This window comes from Zea mays, chromosome 2 (genome assembly GCF_902167145.1).
Source record: "Zea mays cultivar B73 chromosome 2, Zm-B73-REFERENCE-NAM-5.0, whole genome shotgun sequence".
In the NCBI taxonomy this organism is placed as follows: domain Eukaryota; kingdom Viridiplantae; phylum Streptophyta; class Magnoliopsida; order Poales; family Poaceae; genus Zea; species Zea mays.
Window position 1 is genome coordinate 178,590,016 of NC_050097.1, and position 18,703 is coordinate 178,608,718.

At 42.1% G+C, this 18,703-nt stretch overlaps 1 protein-coding gene across 2 annotated transcripts; it reads right to left on the reverse strand.

The window, feature by feature from the left end:
* Positions 1-382: 382 nt before the first annotated feature.
* LOC103647359 (mediator of RNA polymerase II transcription subunit 25) lies at positions 383-14,225 on the reverse strand. 2 transcript variants are annotated; one of them, XM_008671901.3, is made up of 15 exons: positions 13,928-14,225; positions 10,102-10,132; positions 9,938-10,001; positions 9,719-9,849; positions 7,359-7,568; positions 7,195-7,260; positions 6,496-6,706; positions 5,308-5,369; positions 4,432-5,226; positions 3,166-3,219; positions 2,687-2,715; positions 2,366-2,434; positions 2,191-2,275; positions 1,436-1,522; positions 383-1,362 (listed from the first exon to the last, which is right to left on the reverse strand). In XM_008671901.3, the coding sequence occupies exons 1-15, from the start codon at positions 14,029-14,031 to the stop codon at positions 703-705; spliced, it is 2,658 nt and encodes an 885-aa protein (XP_008670123.1). In that variant the 5' UTR covers positions 14,032-14,225; the 3' UTR covers positions 383-702. The 2 variants fall into 2 exon arrangements, with proteins under 2 accessions (XP_008670123.1, XP_008670124.1); XM_008671902.3 differs by having other exon boundaries at positions 9,719-9,835; positions 9,996-10,001; positions 13,928-14,205.
* Positions 14,226-18,703: the final 4,478 nt, after the last annotated feature.

Sequence of the window (18,703 nt, forward strand, 5' to 3'; positions counted from 1 at the left end):
AGGTTTTGATCATTTATACCACCAATTTATCTTCATTCAAATACACTTTGCATCCTTTAAACTATATCTATAAATACTAATAAATAATGTTACTTAAAATACTAGCAAGCAATATTAGTTCAAATGATTATGTTAATCATCAAATACTAAAATTTATGCATCAGTCTATTTTACTTACATTCCTATTGCAACAAACAATTTTGCTAATATTGACTAAACGACGAATTAAATGATTGTTTAGCTTATTTAATCATGCTAATATTGAATAAAGTATGAATTAAATGGTTGTTTAGCTTATTTAATCATGTTTAGCTCGATTCAATGTAAATCGTTTAGACAGTTTAAACTGCTTAAATGATTCAACTACCTATTTAACGTACCATTTAAACCCTAAACAACACAGGTCACTTATTTTACTGTAGTTTAAATAATAATTCTGTTATACCTAATAGTTTACGGCTAGTACAACAATGCCATAAAGTCACTCAAGATTACGAGTACACCACCATATCATAAAGTATGCACCTATGCATGGACATCTGGCATTTACCTATCGGTGACAGGGATGCTTAAGTTTTCAGATTAAGTTTTAGCAACACTCCCCGAGTGACTATTCCCTAACCCTGTCAAATGAAGTTGACATCTCAACACTTGGGTCAGTGTAAACCCTCAATTCATCTGATGCCTGCTGATAAAAGGTGCTTAAGGTAGGAAGCCTCCCCCAGGCATGCTGCCCGGCCCCTGTGGCGTAATCTTCCCTTGCATCATCTGCACTGCCCGATTGTGCCCCTGCATGAACTGCTGCCCCATTCCTGTACCCACCATCTGGGGTTGCTGCTGCTGTTGAGGCTGCATCTGTTGCTGCTGCTGCTGCATTTGCTGCATCTGTTGCTGTTGAGGCTGCATCTGTTGCTGCTGCTGCTGCATTTGCTGCATCTGTTGCTGTTGAGGCTGCATCTGTTGCTGCTGCTGCTGCTGCATTTGCTGCATCTGTTGCTGCTGAGGCTGTATCTGTTGTTGTTGTTGTTGTTGTTGCTGCTGCTGCTGCTGCATTTGCTGCATCTGTTGCTGTTGATGCTGCATCTGTTGCTGTTGATGCTGCATTTGCTGCTGCATTGGCTGCATCTGCTGCTGCATCGATTGCATCTGCTGCTGCATCTGCGAAGGTTGCTGCTGCTGCATCGGTTGCATCTGCGGCTGCTGTTGCTGGAGTTGCATCTGTGATTGCTGAAGTGGGAGGCCTTGCGGCTGCATATGCATGTGTTGTTGCAGCTGCTGCTGCTGCTGTTGAAATTGCTGTAGCTGCTGTTGCTGCATTGGTGTCTGCTGAGTTGAGGCCTGCGGTTTGAACACCACCATGTCCTGGGAAAAGGTCATTTAGTAAATGCAGATAATTATGCAGAACATTAATTAATTTAACTACAATCAAGATTACCCCAGGGAAGAGCATGCCAATCAAACGACCTGCTTTGTCAGCCATCGACAGCAACAGAGTTTGCGATGGTAACTGTATCACAGCACACTGAAACCAGGACCAATTGGATATTAGAACTGTATAAAGTAACTGACAGAAAACTAAGTGTATGAAACGACAGTAGATGAACCGCAGCAAAATAACAAAATTACTGGTTAGTTGTCCGTGCGTTGCTACGGTTTTTATATATCATAAAGATAAATCTTATTTAAATAAGATATTTATTCAAACACGGTCTAAACCGGATGTGTGGTGAGATGAGATGAAGTTTTTTCTCTCGCTTTTTTCCACGCTCACGAGATCAGAGATAGTGAGAAAGAAGGTATTGTACTATAGATAGCCAAATAGGTCGTGTCTAGCAGACTGACCCAAGGCACGGCCCATTTAACAGTACCGCGGCCCGACCTGAGAACCATGTCGTGCCTGAGCCACCGTCTCAGTCTATAGTGCCGGCCCGGTCCGACGTGGCATGATTATATTTTTTTAAATTTAAATGTATTAGTATGTATATATATTTACAATATTTATCCTCTGTGTAACACAATATTTAGAATATCTATAGAAGAGGGCCACGGTTCGAGCGCTAGTATGCTCTCTTTTTTCTTATTTTTTTTCCCGTGGGAGAGCGCTGCGCCGCGCTGAGGGAGACCCAATGCACAACGATTTTCCCACTTAAATACAGTAGAGACTAAAAAGAAATAGACTCAGGCACTGACCAGCTTCTTCTCTTGTAGTTGTACAAGAAACCCATGGTGATTTAAAGTCCGAAAAACTAGAAAGTCTGCCTTGCCAACATATTGTCTGCAGAATAACCAAGTAAATATGTCATTCACAGCACATTTACAAGAAAATGATGCAACAAGTTGGCATTGAAAAGAATGAGTAACAAACTTGTTGTTCATATGCTCCTGGGCTATGAGGCGAACAATCTGCATTGTTTCTGGCCAGTCCGCTGCAAGTCTGCATGCAGAAAGTACGGCTTTCAGTTTCCTACTAAGTCTAGATGCATAATTCGAAAGTACCACAAAAAGGTTCCATTGTTAAACATACCCAATGAAAATTTCTAGTATCATTTCTTTCAAGACAAGGACAACGACAACATAACATCAACTAACAAGAAATACTTACCTCAATCATAGTAATCAACAGAAAACACTGTATAACAGAGATTCAAGAAAATGTAAGGTTTATTGCAAAAAATCAGACACTTACGTTTCAGACGCTGTTCCACTCCTATAACCCTGTCAGACATTGTTAAAGTGAGAAATGTCAAAACAAAAAAGCGAAAGAGCTGCACAAGTAAGACTCCAGCTTTGAAGGTGATAACAAACTATGGCTCAAAATGGGCATCCGCAGCAATTGATACAGTCCATTTCTAAAGGGGTTAAATTCTCTCTACCTGAAGTTTAAAAAAACACGATTACAACTTCAGAAGTTTATTCAAAACTAGTTTATTTCCAGTCTTAGCAAAAAGATGGGTCAAAGATATCACAAAACTTAGTTGAACGAGCATAGAAGTGTTGTTCATACAGATCTACAAAGAGCATAGAAGTGTCATCATATCTCAGGAACTCAGGAACCATTATTTCTGCTAAGTAATGCTGCAGAACAAAAAACTACTAGAAACTTTTATAATTTCTTACAATATACTATATTTTTTTGGAGACCAATAATGCAAAACAAAGACTTACTTCGAGTTTACAAATTATTACAGGCTGTCCTTGCCTTTGGCCAGATAAAGTTCCCTGAAATACAGATAAATGGCAAACATCATGTCAGGGTCTAAGGAGGCCCACGGAGGAGCTGCGGCAGCAGCAACCATGGGCCCTCCAAGGGGATTAGATAAGAATAGTTAGAGATAATATTAGAAGATTAGTTGAGATTATTTAGGAGATTAGTTGAAAAGCAGGAGGGGTGTCGATGGGCAGGAACGTCGGCCGGGGGCGTCTACCCACGGCCGAGCAAGAAGAGGGTTTCTCCCTTCTAATTCTTGTCTGCTTTATTTCTCATCCATTGATTACATAAATAGACCGGCTGGCCGCCCCTATCTAGCTAGAGATCCTTATCTCCTTAAAACTCTCCTAAAAACTCTCAACAAACTACTAACTAATAACCTTCCTAGATAATCTCAACTAATCTCCTAAATAATCTCAACTAATCTTCTAATATTATCTCTAACTATCCTTATATAATCCCCTTGGAGGGCCCATGGTTGCTGCTGTCGCAGCCCCTCCGTGGGCCTCCTTAGACCCTGACACATCAGTTGTTGAAAATCTCTGGCCAACAAACAAGATTGTATGCAACATAACTCCCAATTTTTGCACTACAGTATCATAGCCACAGCAGGGCCTAAGGCTCCAATTAGCAGTGTTATCAAGTCATCCAGTTAATCGTGATTAGTCGTCCTAGTTGGTATCCTGGACTCGACTAGGGGCTACAACTCGATTAGGCTGATTAGTTTTCTGGTCGTCTGATTAGTTAGACAACTAGGAGGTGGATAACTGGAATTGATGAGCAACTTAGGACATGGGTTGCATCTAGGATGGCTTGCTCGTGTTTTCCTGTCCAATTTGAAACCCTGCGTGCAGCTATCACCCTAGAGTTATCTTCATGCTTGATTTGTACTCTCGAACATATAGTATATAAGTATATATTTGGTATATTAATCCTGATATATATATAGGATAGGATGAATAGGGGACAACTATGGCCAACTAGTCGCCTTGATCGACAACTAATTGCGACTACTCGCCCTGGTCGACGACTAATCGCGACAACTCACCTAGTCAGCCCCATGGCGGCTAGGATCGGCTAGACGACTTGCTAACATTGCCTATTAGTCATCTTCTCTGCACCGTGCTTACCATTTATTTCAAGCAACTCATTTCTATGTTATACTGGAGAGGTGGGATGCTGTCTATGTATATGTAAATGCTAAAAGACAAGGAAACCTTTACCTCCCAAATTTTGACGTACTTTGGTGGCGGCTGTTGGGCATTGGCATGCTGCTGCGTAATAGGCATATTCATAGCAGAATTGTTATTCACACCTAAGGAATTGACTCCTGTCTGTGGGACCATCCCAGGTGTCGGCATCATCGCAGGCGTTGAAGAGATAGCTGTAGGTCCAAGGGTGCTCATCACATTTTGGTTTGCAACAATTCCACCTTGTCCTAATTGTGAACCAGACACCAAGCCTCCCTGTGCCACAGATTGCACAGATTGACCCATGCCCATGCTGCTTTGGTTGTTAGTCAAAGAGGATGATACAGCAATAGTTGAATTGCCTGTAACAGTAGGAGTGTTTGAGCCAAACGAACCAAGAGCTGTGCTCTGTACCATCTGTTGAGTACTAATAGGTTGTCCAGGTCCAGACATAGAGGAGATGACAGAGGGTGTTGATGTCATGCCGCTTGATATCATGTTTGACATGTGGACTTGTATTGGTGTTGCTCCCATGTTAGGCAGTCCCATCGAGGTAGCTCCTCCTCCTAAAGAAGTTGAGTTCATCAACCGAACCTGTGACAGATTGTTGAGGAGGCTGCCATGACCACCAGGCCGAATCGGTTGTTGAACTGGGTTTATTATAGGCTTGTGTTCTTGTACATTATCATTTCCCATATTTGCTTCTTGTGAAATAAGAGAAGGTGATGAGGTTTGCAGTGCTGATATTCCTTGTGAAGCCACATTTGAAATAGGCGTTACATGCGAGAAAGCAGGTGCAGAAACTATCGGTGGCATGGTTGTTGGCTCCTATAAAAATAAAAATTGTAAAGGTATTATTATTAGAATGGAAAAAAAGAACAGACAAATTCCAAGAATAGTGCAGCTTACCACTTTAACAGATGTGGTAGAAATACCTCCAACAATTGGTTGACGGCCTGCCATTGCATTCACTAGAAATGTTCAAATGGAATTAGTCATCATGTCAACGTAGGCAATAACATGGATAAACAGGCAAAAGCAAACTACAATATTAGATGAATCAACTTATCATAACAGCATTATTTAAAGATTACAGATGAACTTTTGAAAGTGGGAAATGTGACTAACAAGTGTTCTATGACACATAGCAACTTTAGACTACTACAAATTTATTCCACGAACAAATGTTGTGGCCACTTAACAAGAACTGATGTACCGGAGTACTGCATATTTATGCAGATACGTTTAAGTTAATGAGTGTAAAGCCTCACAATATATCAATCACTGTTAACTATGATAAATTTTGGTTGATTTAAACAAATGACTTACCAACATCTTGCGACTAAATAACACAAAAACAAATGATAGACCAACGTCTTGGGACTCTAAATAGCGCAAACAATTAGCTGTGGACAGCTTGCCAATTAAAAACTTCAGGGTACTTGGTCATCTGTCATATTCAAATGGTATTTGAGCAAAACATTCATCCACACTGACAGGAGAACATATGGGCATCCACTGATACAAGCGACAAGATATATATAGCATGACTCCAATGTTAGTATGCTCAATTTTGTAATCATAGGATAGAAAATATTTCAATTCAGCAAACTGAAGGTAGAACATTTCAGTGCACAACAAACAATCAAACCTCAACAGAGCCAAAAGTAATCCAAATATCTTATGTGTTCTCGCTAGTATAAAGCATCATAAGCACAATGCTTCACAACACAAAGGTACACCTTATGAAAAAATAGATAATGGAATAGCATATGCAAATCTATGCCTGCTATGAAATAGTTAGCCATCCCAAGAATATATTAGCCATTACTTTTTCTGTCATATGTTAGGCATGCAGACCGAAGGGTAATTTCCAGAATAAATTGACTTATTTAATTTTTCCTTGAGTCAAATTGGAATTATTTGATAAACCAATTCTCACTAAACTAAGTGTGAACGCCTTAACCTCTTTTACAAGTTTTCCCTACATCACCATGCGCAGACATCACATTAAAAACATTTTCTTTCTACAGACAGCAGAACCAGGAACCAATCTTATAGAAAAATTGTGCTGTCCGACATTAACATTTTCTCAACCTGAGGAGTTGCCATTTGATGTTGGTCCTGGCATAGTCACTGCAGGTGCCGTGTCCATCTTCGTTATGGTTTGATTTGGAGCCAAGTTTCCATGTAAAGGGCGACTAAGAGCAGTCCGTGCCTCCATGAAATTCTCAGAGAGCAAAACAAGGAAGTGTGGATTTTTCGCATGGTCGACTGATGGATCAGCAGCCCGAAGATTTCGCTTGCCCTGCAGCAGAGTGTGGAGTTAGTGTTATGTGCATGTTAATCATAATTGTTGAAGGCCTTATAAGGTTTATAATTTGTAGCGCATAAGGTAAAAAGGATAATCAACGCCAACTGGGGAAATCAGTGATGGTGCAAGGTCGTCACTTACAATTTTAGCTAGTAATATACTATGAATTTAATGCCACCTCTGCTGTATTATATCTGTCACAAAAGCTTATGTTTGACATACTAGTTGATCCCATTTTTGGTTTTTGCGACAATATTTGTGCTATAGGTATGTGCATATAATAAATGTTGCCAAAAAAAAGTATTAACCACTCTTTTCCATGGCCATGAAGCAAAAGTGAGAGGTCAGGTTGAAAGTACAATCCAAGAATCCATGGAGTAAAAAGTTACTAAAGTTTGACCATCAATAGAGTAATGGAAGAACTAAACGAAGCACAGATAAGGAATAGAAGGTCCATTCTAATACAAGTGACATAATATTACCGCATTGTATATTGCCTTTAATGTTGGAAGCTGTTTTGGAGATATCACTGACAATGAGACAGAGCACTGCATCCAAAATATGAAATAGGATCAACCAAATGCTACAAATGTTGCGTTGAGACACCGGAAAACAATAACAAGCTATGGCAGAATTTATGCAGCACCTGAGCAAATGACTTTGCAACGGTCTCAGCATCAGCAATTGAAGGTTCTTTTGATGTCTCAATGTTCTCTTTGTGATCAGTACTTTGAGTAGGAAGACAGTATACAGGTGTTGGCAGAGGATAAGGATTACTTGCAGCGACAAGTATGCAATGCTTTTGTGCTTCATGGTTTTGATGACCTTGGGTTGTATTAGGATTGCCTTGAAGTATCTAGTTGCGTAGAAAATGACCGCCATGACAAACAATAAAAAATTGTGCGCAGCAGCTTACATTAGGAACAATAACTATAAGCCCGTTTGTTTCATTGGAATTGAATTCAATTCTAATAATCATAATTTAGACACAAACTAATTAAGTTAATATATTTGTATATGTAATATATTTATATATTATCCTAAATCATATGAGAGAGATAGTTATAGATACTTATGCTATAGAGAAGCAAGTAGAAGAGTGTGCTATAAGCAGTACATTAGAAAAGTAGCATTTAAATCTATAGAATTAATTTCTATCTCTCACCCCATGAATTTGAGATAGGCTTATATATAAACTTTGAAGAGTTGTGAAATGTCACGTTCTTAAAAAATAGCATACTCCATTATTTAGATTCCAATTCCTCAAAATGAAAGGAAACAAACGGGGCCTAAGTGAAATAGCCAATTGTTTAATGTTCAAAGAAAAGAAAGATGAACACCATATCACCAAAGTTTTTTCAACTTTTTCTAACATGTAAATTTATAGCCTACTCCATTAGTTAGATTCCAATTCCTCAAAATGAAAGGAAACAAACGGGGCCTAAGTGAAATAGCCAATAGTTTAATGTTCAAAGAAAAGAAAGATGAACACCATATCACCAAAGTTTTTTCAAGTTTTTTCTAACGTGTAAGCTTCACCATCGTGAGCAAAATGGACTGATGCCCAAAAATGATGCAAGGAAACTAACACGCAGACCATCATTATCATACTTATATTTCATTGCATCCTTATTATCTGGGAAATTAGCAATTTACATAGGTGTTATGACTGGAAAAGTATATGGGCGCCGACCTAAGCAGCCAGGGGAAGATAAGCTAGGCTGAGCAGATAAGTACTCAGATAAGATAGCTAGAGTTGTTTAGATTTTCCTTAAATAAAGGTAGTTTGTTTAGATCCCCTTAAAAGGAGGAAGTCTTGTTAGGTCGGGCAGTATATAAGCCCTCTATGCCTCTAGTCTGTAATCAGGAAAGATCAATCAAAGAAAGAGATTGAGTCTTGCCTCCCTGCTGTTCTCAAATCCATTGTTGCACCTGAACCCTAGGCCAGGCGTCAGCACGGCATCCTCTCACCCTTCTTCCTCCAACCATTAGCCACTCATACAACCTCCGTAGCCGGGGCAATCCTACCAACCTGGTATCAGATATGCCAGGATCTGATGAAGCTGAGACTGCAGCTTCCGTCGCCCTCCAGCCGTCGGAGTTGGCAGCGATCACCACCGCCCTTGCCGAAGTCCAGCGCCAACTGGGGCTCTTCGCCACGCAGATGGCCTCCATGTCCTCCCGCATTGCCGTGGTTGAATCCACCCTAGGAACATCGGCCATGGCACCGCCACCAGACTGCCCCACGGCATGCCTGGATATGGCGGACACCCACCGGCCATGACAGCGGCCGATGGCCACCTCCCACCACCACCCATCAAATCCATTGCTGCGCCTGAACCCTAGGCCAGGCATCAGCACGACGTCCTCTCACCCTTCTTCCTCCAACCCTCCAACCATTAGCCATTCATACAACCTCCGTAGTGGGGGCAATCCTACCAATAGGTTATTGGTAAATGATAATAAGTGATGATTACTTATGCATACTCTATAGATTATGGGACAAAGAAAGGCAGAGCTTTTGATCAAGGTGTTTTACTAACTGGCCAGAATTCAAAATGATGCGAACAAAATGTTCACATTTTGTCAGTCAAACCATAGCTTGGCAAATCACATTGTGGCATATATTGGAACAATTATCATGTACGTGCAGAGTAATTTACCAGCTATGAAAAGTAATTAAACAACAATATAAGAAAATATGGGGTGTATTTTCAAATGCAAGTATAGATACAAATAGATGTTTGCTACCGGGTCGAACTATAAAACAACTTTTTACATAGAGAACTGGTTAACAACAAAACAAACCAATGGAATAGACGATAGTAGGAAAAATGGCAAAACAAAGCACGATGTCGACATCATGCTCTCACAACAACAAAATTCAAAATATGAAAAATGTTGAGATCTTGAAAGGTGAAACAAAATCTTTTAACTGGTAACTTTTGGCCACGAAGAACTCATCATCTGAAAAAAAAAATCCAAACAACATTAACTTGTTAATACCTTCAATGCTTCAGCAAGACCTTCACAAGTAGAAGCTTCACTGAATCCTCCACCACTGAACAATATTCCAGATAACCATGATAGGAAAGCATCGACATCTTTTGTCCATCCACTTCGCTGCACATCAAAAGCTGAATTGCAAAATGTTCACAAATTACCTATTTCGTAGAGTTCATAAGAACTGATATGGTCATGGACATGAACAATATAAACGCATACCACTGTAAGGTCCATGGGTATGAAAAACAACTAATGCAAGTTCAGGCGGAGTACCCACAAGCTTCTGCAAAAAGGAAGTTCGGGTTATGCATTGACACAATTAGTGGAATATCATGTGCAAACTGAGAGCTCAGATACTAAATGGATCATTAGGACAGAATTACCTGGCCTGGCAGTTCACTTGCACAAAAGCTCCTGCACAAGTTTTAATTTTCACCATGAATCAGTTACCAAAAATTAAAATGATGCATTTGCATAGCACAATCGCGTGAAAAATGAATTACGAAAGTGGTATTGGAACTGGAGTTCAAACCATTGACCAAGATTGCTAGCATGCTAATCAGACGATTTTCTTTAAAAACAAACAAATTTACAAATATATTTAGATTATTGTACATCGTTGAGGATTGTTGTGGCATGACACGCCTAAGCCTTTCCTCCCCTCCCCCCTAGCGCCCCTACCTCCAACAGCCTCACGTCAGTACTTACCCCAAGTCCGGCGGCCACAGCCAACCTCTACCCTGCGTCGGGGATCTCCCCTTCTCCCTCTTCCTCTCTGGCCCCTCGTCCTGTTGGCCGCTCTAAAGCTCAACGCTGGTGTGACGACGTGGATCTTGTTCCTTCTCCTCTCCAACCTCGCCGCACGTTCAAGAGGTGCTTGTCTCCTCCGGTCCTCCTGTTGCGAAGGATGATGAAGGTTGTGGGTTGACGATCTCTTCGCCAACGCCCCCTCTTTTCAACTCCTCCCAGAGCATAGCCTATCAACTTGCGTGGGAAGTGTTTCAATTGCTTGTCCCCATCCCATCGTGTTGATGTGTGTCGTCGCCCAGTGAGGTGCTTCCACTGTCGGCTTCCTGGGCACCGTATTTACGTGTGCCCGCACCGATGGGAGGCGTCGTCCAGTCCAGCGATCCCTAGTGTGGTGGCCTATCGTCCGACCTTCCCTCCCTGTGGCGGCCTCAGTTTGCAACACGATTGGGTCGTTAGGATGATCAAGTGCCAGTTCTTCCATAGGTGTCGAGCAGGCCTGTGAAGGTGATCGGGTGTAACACCCCGTCCACTCCTAGATCGGCAATACTTACTCCTGACAGCTCCTTAGGACCATAGACCGGTAATACTCAGTCCTAGCGGCTTGTGCCTCGTTCCCGAGCTGACAGCGCCTTCAACAGGGTCTTCAATTCAAATGTCTCAAGAGAACGCTTCAGTTCCTGCCACCTTGGGTTTCCCTCTTCCAGATGGCCCTGTGATAGCTACCTAGTCCTTAATTGCGATCTCTTCGTTATTGAAGTTCTTTAATCTTGTGCCCTCGATCCCTGTGGGTCTTGTTTCCGAAGCATCTCATGCGCCCATCCTTTCTCCAGAGATTGATTCGGGTGCCGCAGTTGACCAAATCAGTGGGGAGGAACTTTCAAGAGTTAATTTGGTTAAGTCAATGAACTTCAAATCAAATATGCAAGGAATTGCATGGGGATGGCGAAGCCCTTAGATTTGAATGCTTCTGGTTCTGAGATTGGAACCTCTCTGCATTTAGATGGTCTGACCCCCCCCCCTTGATGACAGGTTCAAAGTTAAACCTCCTTGCTTTAACGTTTATTCCCGGAGAAAGGTGGTTCTCCCTGATCCTAAAAGGGAAATGGCCTTTACCATTTTCTCTAATTGATGTTGGTGCTTGATGACCATCACAACCATATGGACTAACTAGCTTGCCTAGTCTTTGATTCACGGGTTCATAAGTGCAACAATTTAGATTCTAAGTCAGAAACAGCTCAAAAACCAATCAAATAGGGGTAAAACTTGGAATAGATGAACTATGTCTGGTTCTACACTTTGGATTGCTTTGGTGCAGCATCTGGTCTGGTTGCTAATATGCATAAAAGTTGTGCCATTCCTATAAGTTGTGATGTGTCATCTATTCAGCAAGGCCACAGCATTCTTAACTGTACATCGGCTACCTTTCCTTGCACTTACTTGGGGCTTCCAATTTCAGATAAAGAACTAAGAAGATGTGACTTATGCTATGGGTAGATATGATTGCAGAGCGACTACCAAATTGGAAACCACGCCTTCTTAACCTTGCTGGTAGGACAACTCTTGTGCGGTTTGTGCAATCTACCTTCTCATTGCAATGAATATTCCCAAATGGGTGTTTAAGGAAATCGACAAAATTAGAAGGGGGTTTATTTGGAAAGGAAGGAAGGAGGTTAATGGAGGCAGTTGCCTGGTCTCTTGGGAAACGGTTACAGAGCCTATCTACCTTGGGGGTCTAGGGATCCCAAACCTACAGTTTAAGAGTTGGGCATTGCAAGCAAAGTGGTTATGGCTAGAAAGAATTGATACATGGCAGGGTCTTAACCTACCTGTGCAGCAGCATGTCAAAGATTTGTTTGCAGATTCTATGATATCTATTATTGGGAATGGGGCCAGCGCTCTTTTCTAGACTAGTAATTGGTTGAATGGGGCTGCGGTCAGGGACATTGTCCTAGATGTGGTCGCCAAGGTGGGTAAATGAGCTCTATCTTCTACAACCGTAGCTCAGGCCCTTGATAACTTCCGGTGGGTCAATGATATCAGGACTCATCTTTCTCTGTTGGGTCTACAAAATATTTGCTGCTTTGGGATTCTTTGAGGGAGGTTGAATTATCACAGGATATCGATCAACATAGATGGAGGCATGATGCTTCAGGAAAATTCTCCTCAAAATCATGTTATCGAATCTTGTTTGCAGGATCAGCTACTTTTGAACCATGGAAAAGACTTTGGAAAACCTAGGATCCACCAAAATGTAAATTCTTTCTTTGGTTGGCTAAGAAGAATAGGTGTTGGGCTGCTGACAGATTAAAAAAGAGAGAATTACCACACCCGGTTGTTTGCCCATTTTGCGATCAAGGGCCAGAAACAATCCAGCACCTTCTCATCACTTATATCTTTGTCTGTCAGTTCCGGCACAGTTTATTATTCCCATTTGGATTGGTTCACCTCACTCCGACTGTTGATGTTCCTTCCTTCGCAGAGTGGTGGAAACAGGTGGAGCTTAGTGTGCACAAAAGCAAAAAAGGGGGCTTAATGGTGTCATCATCTTAGGGGCGTGGTGTATATGGCTTGACCGTAACAAGGTGGTCTTTGATGGGGATTCCCCTTCATTGGGAAGGCTTCAAAGGAGCTTCCTTGATGAATCAGTTTGTTGGGTTATGGCTGGTGCTAAGGCTCTGAGATCCATAGACCTAGCTAGGGTCTTGAATGTGGCCGGTTCCATTGCTAACTAGCTCTTTGGTCTTGTGTTTTTTTAGCAGGTTCTCTGCTTTGCAAACCCTTTTGTTTTGTTTCGTTTCCCTAATTTATAAAAAGATGTGCAGTCTCCTGTGTGTTCGAGAAAAACAAATATACTTATGTACTGTTGTGATAAGACAGAAGATCGAAGCCATGATACAGATAGATAAAATAGGCGAGAAGACATCTACAACAATGAGTTACCTAAAACATCAACTTCGAACTGACTACCTCCATGAGCACAGTTCCAAAAACTGGCAAGCTCATCCAACAAGCTTCCAGTGGCAGTTCTTAACTGTCGCTTACTCCCGTAGCCTGCCTGATCACCAATTAGGCAATATATAGGAACTATATGCCCTTCCATCATACAAATCACTAACAGCGAAGAGGTCCTTCGCTTCTTCCCGGTGAGTAATGATCACCAAACCCAATCAGGAACATCAAATAATCCAACACTAAGCTAATGTTTAAAATCCTTCTCTACTACATGTCAACAGGCATTCTCTCTTCCACCCCCAGCCTCGACAATCAAACTTCCTGCGAGTCTGGTCCTCCCTCTAAACCCTAACGAAGAGGCAAGAAGAAATTTCCCCAGAACCACTTCTCCCATATCCAAGTTGGCAAGTTCCCCTTCTCTCGCTCACTACAACCTGAAAGGGAAGAGCAGTACCGGCCACCGGGAACGGAACAGAAGAGAATAGGGGGCCAGGGGCCCGGACGTACCTCACGATCTTCTCGACGTACTCCGCCACAATGGTGGACCAGTAGGGCCCCAGCGCCGCGGTCCCCTCGACGGCAACTACCAACTGCCTATCCGCCGCCGCCATCCGCCGTGATCCCAGTCAGCGTGCTCCCGGTAATCCCACCCCCGGCTTGGCCTCGCCAAAAATCAGTTTCTTCTCTCGCCCCCTCCTTCTCTTTTGCTTTCCTTTCCGGAGACCGAAACGGCGACGCTAACGAAGACGAGGAAGACGGGTTGGATTTATACAAGGCAAAAAGGCCCATCGGTCAATCGCTCAAGAGGCCCATCCATATTAAGGCCTAGTTTTGTTTGATGGACTATAGATTAGTTCTTAATTTTAGTCTCATTAAGTTTCTAAATAGTCAAAACGGTTGAACTAAAATAAATATTAAATTATTTTAGTCTCTGGTCCTAAAGAGGTGACTAAAAAGAACTAAAACATATTAATTTCATCTTTTGTCCTTCATTTATTTCAGTTGTATTAATGGCGGAATAATGTTAAGGGACATTTTATTCTTCTTAGGAGTTATTTAATGCGTTATGAATAATTTTAGTCCATGCAATCAAATAGAGTAGAGACTAAACTTTAATCACTCGACGACTAAACTTTAGTTCCTGGACTAAAGGAACCAAATAGTCCCTAACTACACAGTTTGTGTACATATGGGTTTGTTTTAATAAAAGACAAAAATAGGTATTATGTTGTTGATTAGGTGGACATAAATGTGAAGTTAATAACCAAGGTTTAAACCCTCACTTGTGCATAATTTTACTTTGTTTTCGCATAACCGTGAAAACTAATGGACATTATAGTTGATGTTTGGATCATAGGTTTGATTAGAAAGAAGTATATATAGACTTTTTTTACAAAGGGAACGTTGGTGGAAACTAAGAAAATGGGTGCTTTATAGCAGTAAAGAAGATATGACATGTGGACCTAGTGTGTTTTCGGTGGACCTCAAAAATACTCCTCTATGTTTTATTTTTATCTCTACCTGTTGTCTTATCTACGTCTATCTCTACTACATAAAGCAACAACTTCGATGGTCATTTTGTATCACGCGTGAAGCACGTAGGTTTATTCCCCTTTCCTTATCGGTGGGTCGTTACCCTATAGATAGATTACTAGTGAGCCATTACTCCATAGATAGATAGACTGTAAAAATCACCCAAATCCCTATTTGTGGGTTGTTACCCTATAGATGGGTCGCAAGATCCATCTAAGGCCAACACGACAGGACGCCGCACACAGCGCATCGCTCCCTCGTCGTACCACCTCGCTAGGTAAAGGTGAAAGAGGGACCTAGCGAACTATAAAAAAAGGGGGGGTTGGGCTCCTTTTTAACTCATATCTTTCTAGTCCTTTTGGCTAAGATAAAGTGTAATGTTTGTTCTTGCATATCATTGCAATGCACAATCATTCTACTAGTCTAACTCTATCTTTATTTCTTATCTACAACTAAATTATAGTAAGTGGTTCTCCATTGTTGCAAACATTTCTTAATTTATTGTTACTTTAGTAAAAACTACTTTACTTATAAATCGCATGTTGGCAAGGGTAGAAAGGGAACAGGACCACAACTGTGGAGGTAGTGGTGTGTAGGAAACGGGTGACGCCTAAGAGGGGGGTGAATTAGGACTTCTAAAACTTTTACTAAACTAGGCCATAATTAAATCCCTAGAGCAAATCCTATGCCAATAATCAAACTAGAATGTGCAAACTAGGTTTTGTATAAGTGTTGTTATCTCTATCGCAATGTCTAAGTTTCAATCTACACTATATAAGCATGAATACAAGATTGAAACTTAAATGCTTAATATAAATGCGGAAACTTAAAGAGCAAAGTAGAGAAGCAAACTCTCGTGGATGACGCCGGTATTTTTACCGAGGTATCCGGAACCACGCAAGGTCCCGACTAATCCTCGTTGGTGCCCCTACGCAAAGGGAAGCCCACGCGAGGGCCAAGCACCTCGGTCGAGTAACTCCGTAGAGAGCCACGGGCCTTCTCCACACGCAAGTGGTGCTCCGCTTCCGGCTCCTCTCGGACGCTCCCCGCCGTCTCCACTATCGAACTTCTGACTGAAACGCCGCGGGCCTCGTTCCCTCCGGTACACGGTGGCGGCCGTGACACAAACACGGTTGTCACGGTCTCGCAAGACTCTCGCCCCACTCGATACAATTACAACGGCCCGCGCAAGAGCCGAGGGGTTGTGTGGTTTGTCTAAACTCACTCAACTAACTAGGATTCACCTAGAGCAAGCGCTAATGCGGTCTAACTAACCTAAGCACTTCGCAAAGCACCTACGCTAATCACCGAGTGATTCTATTAAGCACTTGGGTGTTTGAGCACTTGGAAATGTCTACAATATGCCTTGGTATGTTGCTTGGGCTCCCACACCTTCAAATGGCTGATTGGATGAAGTATATATAGGCTCCAACTCAACTAGCCGTTGGAAAGCAGACTGTTGTAAGGATGGCACACCGGACAGTCCTGTCAGCCAACGGTGCGCCAACGGTGAGCCAACGGTGCGCCAACAGTGCGCCAACGCTGTGCAGCCAACGGCTAGTTCTGACACACCGGACAGTCCTGTCAGCCAACGGTGCGCCAATTGTGTGCCAACAGTGCGCCAACGGTGCGCCAACAGTGCGCCAATGCTGTGCAGCCAACGGCTAGTTCTGAAACACCGGACAGTCCGGTGCACCAACAGTGTGCCAACGGTGAGCCAACTGTGTGCCACCGGTGAGCCAACTGTGTGCCAACGGTGTGCAGCCAATGGCTAGTTCTAACAGCTAGCCGTTATGTGCACCGGACAGTGAATAGTGCATGTCCGGTGTCTCCTCTCAGAAAACTCTGTTGGCTGTCCTGTGCGCCAACTGTGTGCCACCGGTGAGCCAACTGTGTGCCACCGGTGCGCCAACTGTGTGCCACCGGTGAGCCAACTGTGTGCCACCGGTGCGCCAACTGTGTGCCACCGGTGCGCCAGCTGACAGCCCATCTTCTAGGTCTTCTGTATTTTATTCTTGGGCTCCTTTGGTCTTGAGTCTTAGACTTCTAAGCTCTTTTTATGTCTTCATTTGAGGTGTTGCATCCTCAGTGTCTTAGTCCAATCCTCTTCGCATCCTGTGAACTATAAACATAAACACTAGCAAACACATTAGTTCACAGGTTGTGTTAATCATCAAACACCAAAACTCATTTAGCCAAATGGCCCGGGTCCATTTTTCCTTACAATCTCCCCCTTTTTGGTGATTGATGACAACACAACCAAAGCAAGCAAATATAACAAACATTTAAATGAAAATATGCAATCTACTTGCTAGGATGCATGTTTTATCCCCACTTAGTGATATTATGGACTTAAGCCTCCCCTTAACTCCATAATTCACTTACTTCCTATTTATGGACCAAATAACCAAAACCTCTGGAAAAACCATTTGTAGATATAAAATTTTAAATTGGTAGTGTTTGGTGTTTGGTATAGTTTTCATTGCTTTGGTCCCTAAACTTCTCCCCCTTTAGCATCAACCACCGAAAAGGAAGACATTAAAAGCATGTAGGAAGTAAATAAAAGCTTGCCCCCCAACAAGAGTTGTATCAAATGATATCACTAGAAGATTATTAAATTGAACCATATGAATGATACCAGTTGAAATGATTACTCCCCCTAAATGAGTGTTCTCTTTAGAAAGAGGTTTCTCCCCTTTTTAGAGATGAAGAAATACTCCCCATGATAGAGATCCTCTACTTAGGAAAAAGCATGTGAAAATTAAAGGTGCAAGACATGATTTGAAAAGACTAACTTCCCTTATGCATAGGTAACAGAATATGAGTTAACTACTTATGCATTTTTGCAACATGGAAGCATATGATATGAAATATAGTCTAATCAAATAATGGAGAAGACATGTAAATGATACTAATGTAGTCTCAAAAGATACCAATTGAAAGTCAATGGCGAGCTTGAGAGACATGAGAGTTCTTGGAGATTTTGCAGTGGAAGATTGTTGTCTTTCTCCGGGGACCTTATTTTCCTTACAATGAGACTATCACAAGAAATAGACTTGAAAAGGTGTTAGTCTCAAAGTGTTAGATTATAGAGTAACCTCCCCCTAAAGGTGTGCATACAAGTTTTGAATACTTGTAGGAGACATGCACTTTGATTTGATAGCAAGAGGGGCAAATTATCTATAATCCTAACTTTGGCACATATAAGTCAAATGATATAACTTGTAGAAATCAAAATTTTCAATTGATGCATCTGAAAGTCGCCTAGAGGGGGGGTGAATAGGGCGAAACTGAAATTTACAAATATAAACACAACTACAAGCCGGGTTAGCGTTAGAAATATAAACGAGTCCGCGAGAGAGGGCGCAAAACAAATCGCAAGCGAATAATGAAGTGAGACACGTGGATTTGTTTTACCGAGGTTCGGTTCTCTCAAACCTACTCCCCGTTGAGGAGGCCACAAAGGCCGGGTCTCTTTCAACCCTTTCCCTCTCTCAAACGGTCCCTCCGACCGAGTGAGCTTTCTCTTCTCAAATCAACCGGGAGCAAAACCTCCCCGCAAGGACCACCACACAATTGGTGTCTCTTGCCTTGGTTACAAGTGAGTATTGAACACAAGAGAGAATGAAAGAGAGAAAGCAATCCAAGCGCAAGAGCTCAAATGAACACGGCAAATCACTCTCACTAGTCACTAGGGCTTTGTGTTGAATTGGAGAGGATTTGATCACTTTGGGTGTGTCTAGAATTGAA